At 36.4% G+C, this 11,112-nt stretch overlaps 1 protein-coding gene across 1 annotated transcript; it reads left to right on the top strand.

Annotated features, from left to right (window-relative positions):
- Nucleotides 1–664: 664 nt before the first annotated feature.
- Nucleotides 665–7,511, top strand: pard6ga (par-6 family cell polarity regulator gamma a). Its single transcript, XM_066683690.1, has 3 exons — nucleotides 665–799; nucleotides 1,799–2,021; nucleotides 5,004–7,511. Exons 1-3 carry the CDS (start codon nucleotides 734–736, stop codon nucleotides 5,936–5,938), a joined length of 1,224 nt encoding a protein of 407 aa, XP_066539787.1. The 5' UTR covers nucleotides 665–733; the 3' UTR covers nucleotides 5,939–7,511.
- Nucleotides 7,512–11,112: the final 3,601 nt, after the last annotated feature.

Genomic DNA, 11,112 nt, shown 5'->3' with positions numbered 1-11,112 from the left:
AAACAGTTGTCAATGTAAAGATCTCAAATGGTTTTTAGACCTCTGAGTTTTCACTGCAGAAAGACAGCACTTCCAGTGCTGCTGGAAAGGCAAGGTTGTTACATATTGAGAACTTTTAAATATATTTTAATTTGTCTCCATATAAACAGCTTTATTGTGACCAACGTTAGATTTTAGTTAACTTATTTCAAATAGACTTGTTCAATACTACATTTAATTCCATTATTGTACTATTTTCAAAGCTATATTTATTTATTTATTGTATATTTGTTCGTTTAGTTTTACAATGCCCTCTTGTGGAGTACAGAGTTTAGACAGATTTGTTGAGTCTATGTGAAGGAGTAACGGTAGAACGGAAACGAATTTGAAATCAGTGATGATAATTTACTTATCAATTAAGGTTGGCTTTACTTTAAAGTTTGGATAGAAAGCTTGTATTTTTGTCATACAACATATTACCAAGAAAATGGGTCGTTTTGGAGCATATAGGACTGAATAAGCCTTCACTGTAAAAGAAATGTTGGATGCGCGAGTTTCCACAGATGTTTCCGCGTTTACTGTAAATACAGCGGGAAAAGGGATGTCTCTGAGATTGTTTGGAGCTCCTCCTCGGATCATCAGTGGTGGTTTTCCGTCCATTCAACTGCGTTCCGTGTTTGTCGCTGGTAAAGTCACACAGGAAAGTCACCAAACATCCCGGCGACCTCTCACTGGAGCCTAAAAACCGAAGGATATGATCCGGAGTTGCAGTAAATCCATGACTTTGCGCTACAGCTCCGTTGTTGAGGTCAAATGCAAGGTAGGTTTACTCCAGAACGAGCCGATTTACCTTCATATGGTTTGGTACGCTTTTGTCCTGTTGATATTTCTGAGAATCACTTGCCTTGCTCAGAGGGCTCTGATAATGGCCTTTGGCACCAAATGTGGGCTGTTTTTAATATCTAATAAAAATGAACATTACCTGTCCTCAAATAGAAATAAAACATGTTGCATGTTATTTCAGTTAAATAAAATGTAAAAATAACACTAATACAGTAGAGTCTAAGTGCATTCAATCTCTAGACTTAGACTATATTTCACTTTTCTTACTCCCAAATTAAAATTGTAACAGTATAAGTCCTGAAACAACAAAATATAATTAAACTACACAAGAATTCTAAATAAAAAGGAAAGAAGTAAAACGTATGTTTTTTACTGAAAATAGTAGCTTAAAAATTCATGTTATTTATATAATTCATGAAACTAAATTTTCTTTTGTTGTATTGTTCGTTTTCCTCCCCCTGTCCATAAAGCTAAGCTGCTAAAACATTTTTTAAATGTATTTTATTTGTGATGACATGAAAGCTAACTCATACATCTGTTCAGCCTACACCAGTAAAGCTCTACCCACTCATAAGAGCTGTTAGAGACAGCACAGCTTTAGAATGAGGCGAAATAAGATTTGTTTACATTAAAACAAATAATAAACTGTGACAAAACCACCTGCTTAATTTTGAGTGAAATTCGCATGGTGGAAATTGGTTAAATGTAATTATGGTTAATGCCACCTTTTTTGAGAAAAACAAAAACAAAATTCCATTATCTAATTGTTTATTCTGTTATTTGTATCATTAAGATGTGCTAGTGCTATGCATATCAATTTGTAACAATTTTATATAACATTTCGAAATATAATCCCTCATTTATAAAGCTGAAGATGTTACTTAAAAACTAAATAAGTACTAAATATTAATGTTCTGTTCTCAGTGTTTAGCTTTTGTATAACACCTGTATTTTGTTTCTTTATCTTCTCTCAAAGTTTGGTGCAGAATTTAGAAGGTTTTCACTCAGTCGTTATGAACCTGGGTTGTTTAAAGACTTTCTGCAGCTTGTCCAGTGCTTACACCGTTTATATCACACGGACGTTTTCATCAGCTATGCAGATGTCCACGGAGAACTGCTGCCAATTAATAATGATGAAAACTTTCACAAGGCTGTGTCTACTACACAACTACTACTGCGCATCTTCATTCAACAGCAAGGTACAAATTTGCTCAGTGTGCTCTGATGTATCTAGGCCATCGACAGTATTATTAGTTTAGACATTTGCTAATATTATTGAATTATCATATGATGTTTTTTTTTAAAGCTTACAATTAATGGAAATAGAATATTATGGAAAACATATTGTAAATGTATATTAACAGTTATGTATAGTTTTTCTAAGAAGAAAAATTGAATAAGAAGCATTTTAATGTTTTCAACCGACAAGATTGTGGATACAGTAGTTCTGCATGCCGAGAGCTTCTATAATCTCTATTGAATGGCAAGAAATCAAATTAAAGTCACTATACACAATGTAAAGTTTCAGCTAGATGTTTATAAATCACCCTGCACTAGGCTGTGGAGCAGTGGAAATGCATTCTCTGGAAAGAGGGAGCATCACTCAGTATATTTGGAATGAATGGAGATCTAGATTAAACATCTAGCATAAAGCCCAGAAAATCTAAATGCCATACAATTTTGACAAAAACATTGAATTAGCAGTTTTCCACAAATTTTTGGTCTTATAGTGTATCACCAAAACATACTGTTTACCGCTCTTACTGTTTTTTTTTTTTTTTGTCAGGGGCAGTTTATCAGAGTGTCCATCAGCCTGTAGATTTTTGTTCTGTCTTTCTGTCTGAAATAGGAAGCAAATTATCTTGTGAGGAATTATGTTTACTGGAGGGTATTTGCTTCACTGTCCCTTGAGATGGGTGGGTTTGTTTGTATTTTCCGGCCATGTTCAGTTGGACCTCTGAAGTTGTTTGATGACAACCCTGAACAAGTTGTTTTGAACCTAGAAAAACTAGTAAGACAAAATATTACATTTACACAGTTATCTCTTATTTCATATGTTGATGGTCAGTCAAGCCATGTTTGACATTTATATATTTTTTATTTATTTAGCTATTTTACAATCTTTTCATCCAAAATGTAATGTACAGAGTCTCCCAAAAGTAAGGTGACAGAAGAGAAAGGAAACACTCATATAAAATATAGTGATCCAATTTAATGAACATGAACTGGCCTAACAGGTTTGCTGTCCCCCTACATCGTCTGTCTAAAATGGATCACCATTTGTTTATATGGATGTTTCCTTTCTTTTCTGTGTCCTTATTTTTGGACACCCTGTAGAGTGACATGCCACAAATTCCTATTTTTTAAATTGCATGCCTGAATCAACTTACAACTGTGTGTAATCTCATACATACCCATTGTCATTTTATTTATTAAAGCATGGTCAAATTTGATATAAAGCCTAAAATGAGCACATGCAAACTTCACTGATGATTCTGATGGTCAACATTAATCTTTGGAGTACTTCTACACTTCTACATATACTAAGGTGTTGCTATGGTATAGATGTTGGTTACTGAGTCGTTCCTATGTTATATGTGTTTATTGCTAAGGTGTTGCTAGGAGGTTGCTAAGGTGTTGCTATTGTATATATGTTGTTTCCTACAGTGTGGCTATGGTATAGGCTTGGGCTGCTTAAGTGTTGTTTGGTAGTTGCTAAGGTGTTGCTTTGTTTTAGGTGTTGGTTGCCAGGTGGCTGCTAAAGTATTGCTGTGGTATAGATTTTGGTTCCTGGGGTTTGCTATAGTATTGTTGTTGGTTATTAAGGTTTCGCTCAGTGGTTACTAAGGGGTTGCTATGGTACAGATGTTAGTTGCTAGAGGGTTGCTATGGTGTAAGGTGTTGCTCAGAGGTTGTTAAGGTGTTGCTATTGTACAAATGTTTGTTGTTAAGTTGTTGCAATGTTATAAGTGTTCGTGGCTATGGTAAAGATGTTAGTCTGTAAAAACAGTATTGTGATTTTTTTTATTATAAAATTACTTTTTGCAAATATATATACATTTTTTTCATTTTGTTGCTCTCCAGAGAAAAGTATGTACCTCCATTTTTTGTGGACTTTTAGTTTACTACATCATTTTGAACACAGCAACTGTCCTTCATTTTCATAATGAATGAACCAATACAAATGCTCAAAAATAGATTGGAATGAAATCTTTTTACATTGATTTCCATTTAAAAGTTAAGAGGGTTTTTTCTTTTTTCTATAAAATTACTATTTTGCAAATACATCATTTTTACTTGGGCAATGATGGTATGCACCAATATAAACTAATGGTGCCAGTGTTCTATGTCCCATTTAAAGACATATTACACTCTATTACACACTATTATTTAGATAATAAAACATAACCACGGATATTCCAGTAAAAGCCATCTAAAATTCTGCAATAATACATTGTTTAAATATATAAAACTTTTGAGAAAAATTGCACTACACAATCACTCCATTCTACCATTTTAAACTCTTTTGAAATCAGTTTATTTTCTTTATTTTAGTCCCCAGAAAGTCATAGTAAATTTAACACTATAAAGTTTGCCATTTTTTGCACCTGTTAGTGCAGGTGTTGGTAATTGTGTTGGTCATGGTCATAGAGGAAAAGATGGAGGAATACAACCATCCCCATAAATTAACATACTTCTCAGATAAATCTTCTGCAATAGAGATTTTTAAAAATGGAGAGTTACCCTTCATGTTCTGATGTTAGTTGATCAATTCTGATTTAAAATTTAAAAAATGAATTCTAACTAACTCATTCAAATGTAAGAGGATTGAACATAATTTCCCTTCTCCACAGCCTAGTGATTTTTATCCTTTTAGCTCATGCTTGGCTTTGAGCATGGTGACATTAGGCTCATGTGGAGCCGTCTGGAGCATCTGTATCCACAATTGTTGCATATCAAAAAAGCAGAATCCACTAGTTATTAGGTGTATTTAAATTGTGTACTTATAGTGTATTATATCTGTGCTTTCTAAAAGAGATAATACACTGGTAGTTTAAGTGACTAAAGGATATTTAGAAGATATTTTAAACTCACTCACACATGCCTCATTTTTAACAAAATACCCTAGAAGTGCTCAGTGGTCTACATCAACAATGTATCCTGTGTGCCCTTGTTTACAGTGGAAATTGACCAGGCTACCATCAGCACAAACATCATAACAAGGCGAAAGAAATCCACAGCAACAACACATCGCAGAAGATCCCAAATTCAGATCAGCATGCCACAAAACTTCCGCCCGGTCTCCTCCATAATTGATGTGGACATCTTGCCAGAATGCCAGCGCAGAGTTCGTCTCTATAGACAGGGTTCGGATAGACCTCTGGGTCTCTATATTCGTGATGGAACTTCAGTCAGAGTCACTGCCCAAGGTCTTGAGAAGGTCCCGGGCATCTTCATCTCAAGGATGGTTCCTGGTGGACTGGCTCAGAGCACTGGATTGCTTGCTGTTAATGACCAGGTCTTGGAAGTCAATGGCATTGATGTGATGGGCAAGTCTCTGGATCAAGTGACGGACATGATGATTGCCAACAGCCACAAGCTCATCATCACAGTGAAACCAGCAAACCAACACAGCAATGCCAAAAGCTGTGTCTCCCAAACCCCAGGATGTCATTTCGAAAATAAAGATTCTATCATTTACCCAGGATTGCCTCTGATTATGGGATCCAACATCTGGACAAGTAAAAGCTATGAAAGCAGTGAGGATTGTGACATGATTGTTGAGCGATCCGTCAAACATTCATCCATCTACTTCGATAGTACTCCACAGTCTGCTGGCTCCAATGCTCACAATCGCTACAGAAGCCTAGGACGCCATTGCTCTCCAGACTATTGCCGCTCACAGCCCTGTCTGAATCAGACAGCCCTCGCAGAGCCCAGTATCCCACTACAACGAGAAATGACCCAGCAGCATCACTACAGAAGCAGCCCAGCATTCAGACCGAGCACCTCCAGTTCCTGTGATTTCCTGAGCATGTTGCACTCAGATGTACGGCAACGACTCATGGTGCCTCAGGGGGCAATGGAGGAGGATGGAATTGTTTTTATTCTGTAATGTACATTTCAAAACTGTTTATTTATATGTATACAGTGTTTATATCTTGGTGTAACCTGTCTATATCCTGCCTATTATGGGAAGCAAATCATGACAAAATTGAAAACATTCATTCATTCATTATCTGTAACCGCTTATCCAATTCAGGGTTGTGGTGGGTCCAGAGCCTACCTGGAATCATTGGGCGCAAGGTGGGAATACACCCTGGAGGGGGCAAAATTGAAAACAGTAAAATGAAAATAAATAATAATAATAAAAAAAGTACCCCTTAGCCCAAAAATCTTAGCCCTACTCCTCTATTTGGCCTACGGGTAGGGGCGGGGCTAAGGGGCAGGGCCAAACTGTAAACTTAAACTCTCGTTGACATTTATCCATTTAAGCAGTAGAACACGAGAGGGAGTGTGTTTTCATGAAATAACAGTATGGCTGTGATGCTGAGCTGAAGACTTCATATTTATGAAATTAGTAAATCATTCCGCCCGGATTGGATCAACCTCAGCTCACCACTAATGCATCACTAACCTGCTGCGTGAACTACCAAGACCGCTAATCTGCTGAATAAACTACTCCAGATAAACTTGCTTCTGCCGAAGAGACTTTATCTAGCCCAGTGCTCTGTCGTGCTGCAGCCATCTCAAATTTACACGTTCCCTTTGTAGTGCACAATAAGAGGTAACAAGCCATAATGCATTACACTTCTAATATAACATATATTCATATTGAACCACGGTTTCATGACTTAATTTTAAACATTTTATGCTCGGTTCTAAACCCATAGTCATGACTTACATGTAATGTTACTGTGTAGGGAATGGAGCATGATTTGAGACACGCACTGAATGTGCAGCTAAAAAAATAACAGCGATTGAGTGTAATCGGTACCTGATTTATTAAGTAAACCGAAGACAGATTATTGGTGTGAAACCTGAACTGAAGCTAATTTAGCGGTGAAAAATGATAACGACATTTGAACAATACTGAAGTTTTTAGCAGCGAAGTTCAACTGTGAAAAAAACGTGCTGTTATCGCGATATAAAACACGCTTTAGAGCGCTTCTCAACCAATCAGAGTGCGCGACCGGAACTAGCTGTTGTATAAATGTATGAAAATGCTTTTTCATTTTAGATTTGACCATGACACACCAGCATGGTATGGAAAATTACCTTTTTAAATGTAAAGCTCTTTAAATTTATATTTCATTTTTGTCAGTGATTACCCATGCTTGAGTGAAATATTAATTTGCATATTAAGTTTCATTACATTTTTTTATTTTATCATGGTATTTGCACAAAGGAGTGGTAAAAAGTTATTTTTGCGTTTTTCATTTTATTATATTACTTTCAGTTTCTGTTTTGCCTGGATTTAAAGCTCATTTCCTGTGAATGTGTTCTTTCCAACTGTTGCAAGGTTGGATAAAAGACCTAAAAAAGTCCCTCATTAGTATTATATATGGTTTATTTAGTAGCTGAAAATTCACACAGTTTGGATAAATATGATATATTTAGGAATTAAACATTTAAAATTGTATAGAATTTTTTTAGCATTGATAGCAAATAATTAATTATTCACAAAATTAATAATCATGTTTGAATAAAAATATTTTTAAACAAAGCAACATTAATGAAAGACTCAAAATGTGCATTCATGTTATTGTTTTTATTTTCTGTTTTTTTTTTTCAAGCTATCAACATTGTAAAAGTCAATTGCTTACGATTTTCATACACTAAGCTTATATGCCAGTAATAACAAAATAATATGATACCATTCAATAAAGTCCTGCAAAGTGCAGTACACAACAATTCAAAGTATAGGAGCCAATCTTAATCTATAACTTAAAAGTTAAGTCAGTTAATTCAAAATTGCAAGTGGCTACAAGGCTCTGGTCTTTAATCAAAACTGAATTTTTTCATTACGATGGAAAAAAGTAGATTAACTAAATTTATTTTCTAACCTTAAAGGTGTACTTCACCAAAAAATTCAGAAGATGTTTCTTTGCCATTTGCTAGATGTCCAGTCTGTTTGCGTGCTGGAAACCGGTCTGATGTGTTTACGAAGCCCCAGTGTCTAAATGAATGAAAAAACTGTCTCAGTCCATTATGCTAGTGTCTCTCTTTTCATGGCAGATGCTTTTGGAGTATCTTTAGATAATGGAGAGATAATACGTTGAGAAGCACATACTGAATTGAGGATATTGCTCCTGACTTATTTTTAGACTTATTTTTGCTTTTTTTGGATCGCTTAAGGTGGAAATGTCTCCAAATTTGTGAGACAGCTAAACAACAGCAAAACAAAAATAAACAACTTGAGTTAAAAATGAGTTTCTGTTGTAATTAAAATTTAAATAAAAACTTATAGACAAACTTCAGCCACATACAATCATTTGATTTGATCATTTGATTTAATGGTCCAAAAATCCAAGTGTGCATTCTCCAATAGTAAGCATACACTCTACCTATCTGCAAAAATTGTGAAAGTGGTGTTTCATGTGTTCTTCTCATTTGTAACTCGAGTTGTTTAGTTTTGTAGGACTTTCAGTCTGTGTTTACATTTATGGAGATCTCTTAAACGCCATAAGTTCCAAAAACAAAAAACAAACAAAAAAAAACAGCCGTGAATAGAGAGTCAATATTGAGAGAGGTCAGTATCTCCTCATTACAAAATTATTTCCATTCACTTGCTGTCAACATCTCGCATAGTGGAACAGGGGTCCTTAATAGTTGCATAAATAGTCAAGACATTGCAAGCAAAAAAAGAGGAACTGTGATACTTCTTTGTTTTTCATTTAAAATGGTTATTGATTATCAACTGTGATAATTATTTAATGTTCTTCATTTTTGTTTATATTCTTCTTTTTTTTAATAATTAATGCTATTTTAAATTCTGCTTTTTTCTGTTTATACTCGTTTAGTGCTGTTTTTCTCTGTTTATGTTATTTTATATATACGCTGTTGTTCTCAGTTTACTCTTAATTTTTTATGCTTTACTTCTCTATTTACACTCCACTTTTTTCCACTTTGCAACTCACTGTATATGTTCCTCTTTTAAATTTACACTCTGATTTTCCTGAGTTTATGCCTCTATTTTTTTATTCTTTTCCTCAGGTTACATTACTCTTTATTCATGCTTTGATCTTGTTGTTTACGCCTCTCATTTTATTTACTCTCTACTTTCTGCTTTCTTGTATTTATACTCCTTTTTTTTATTTGCACATTTTTGACCATTTTTTGATGTGGGGGATGGGAAACCAGGAGTGTGGTGTACCTAAAAACAAAGTGTGTTGTGTATGTTTCACGTCATCGGCTGGAGTCAGTGCCACAGCCCGACAGCACAACTGGGTGGAACTCATCCTAGCAACAGCAACAACAAAACACACTGATTTTCTCATCTCAAATAACTAACATGGCCATGGGTTTATGGACCAGACTGATCTGTAGCCCATGGTTTGCTCATTCATCTCAAATACATTTTATGGCCACCTCATATGCACAGCATAATTTTATTAATACCATCTCACACACAGGATAAAATCATGGTCAAAACATGTGAGCTTCAGTGTGTGTTTAACAAAATTTTTAATGATCCAAAAATTTCTGTGAAACCCAATATATTAATTAATTTTTTGATTTTGTTTATGTACGGTTTCCTCTTTGCATGGCAGAATTTTAACCTGCATTTGTGAATGCACCAATGAGCTGTGTTCAAAAACACTGGTTTTCATAAGTGTTCCTGAGCCCATGCAGTGATTTCCACAACAGAATCATGTCTGGTTTTAATGCAGTGCCACCTGAGGGCCTGAAGGTCTTGGTCATTCAGTATTGTTTTTTGGCTTTGTCCCCTGCATATAGAGATGTCTTTGAATTTTCTAAATCTTGTAGTGATATATTCCACAGAGGTTCTTTGCAATTTTATGTTGAGAAACATTATTCTTAGAAACTGTGCATTATTTGCCCACACAGCTGTTTGTTCATTCATTCATTCATTATCTGTAACCGCTTATCCAATTCAAGGTCACGGTGGGTCCAGAGTCTACCTGGAATCATTGGGCGCAAGGCGGTAATACACCCTGGAGGGGGCGCCAGTCCTTAACAGGGCAACACAGACACACACACACATTCACTCACACACTCACACCTACGGACATTTTTGAGTCGCCAATCCACCTACCAACGTGTGTTTTTGGACTGTGGGAGGAAACCGACGCGGACACGGGGAGAACACATCAACTCCTCACAGCCACACTGTTTCACCTTCCAAATCCTTTCTTCTGAAACACTCTGCCTCTCTGAGATACTGACATTTTGCCAATAGTTCTAATTAGTTCTGAGATGTTTTGTAAAGTCCCTAATAGACTTTTATCAATGGAATGTAATGTGCAATAATTTGTCACTTCAGCCATGGATGTTCCTGCTAGTCCTGGGGATCAAACCGGCAACCTTCCAGTACCAAGCTCTAACCATTAGGCCAAGGTTGCCCCCGTTCCTTTGTACCCTTTTTAACCTGTTAGCACAAGTCAAATGGTGCTTTTCCACTGCATAGGACCTACACGACCTACACAAATCTGGTACCTGGTCCCTGAAACAAGGTACTTTTTCAGTCCCTGCTTGCGCCTGGTTCTAGCCGGGTAGGTGCTAAATGGTGACGTGTAAACCCTACAGAGCGCTGACTGGCCAGAGAGACATGTCAATCACCATGAAATACAGACCTCATTCCAATCCAGCACAAACCTGCTGCTTGTAAAAGCTTTTAAGTTACAGCAGCTTTCACATTTATTTTTATCTGACTCACAATGGCAGTTTGCGACATTACCACGAGGTGTTTTGAAGAGGTTTATATGCTCCCTGGGCAGATGGCAGATGAAAATTTTCAGCGAAAGCCAAACATGCAACAAGTAAAACTGATCTGTGAGAACTGGGGTGCGGATCCATGTTCAGTCCAAAAAACTACTTGTGAATACACGATGAGTAAACAGCGCCTAAATGTACCGCTGCCGTTGTTGTGGTGTTCAATGCCAGTGATTCCCGTTAGAGATGACGTTTTGCGACATCACCAGCTCCATATCGTGGGTGAGTTGTGCTAGTTGACAAGTGACAAGCTTACAGCGAGCCAAGTCGAGTCGTGTAGAGCCGGACACAATCAGGGGAAAAGCACCAAAAGTTTGGGCAGCATCGTGCCAC

This window comes from Hoplias malabaricus, chromosome 10 (genome assembly GCF_029633855.1).
Source record: "Hoplias malabaricus isolate fHopMal1 chromosome 10, fHopMal1.hap1, whole genome shotgun sequence".
Taxonomy (NCBI): domain Eukaryota; kingdom Metazoa; phylum Chordata; class Actinopteri; order Characiformes; family Erythrinidae; genus Hoplias; species Hoplias malabaricus.
The sequence above is the reverse complement of the archived record's forward strand: the minus strand, read 5'-3'. Positions and strand labels throughout refer to the sequence as shown.

Excerpts from the sequence above, each read along its gene's own strand:
- pard6ga (XM_066683690.1), top strand. The coding sequence starts at position 734 with ATGATCCGGAGTTGCAGTAAATCCATGACTTTGCGCTACAGCTCCGTT. Across the intron at positions 800-1,798 it reads TTGTTGAGGTCAAATGCAAG|TTTGGTGCAGAATTTAGAAG; the intron begins GTAGGTTTACTC and ends CTTCTCTCAAAG. Across the intron at positions 2,022-5,003 it reads CATCTTCATTCAACAGCAAG|TGGAAATTGACCAGGCTACC; the intron begins GTACAAATTTGC and ends CCTTGTTTACAG.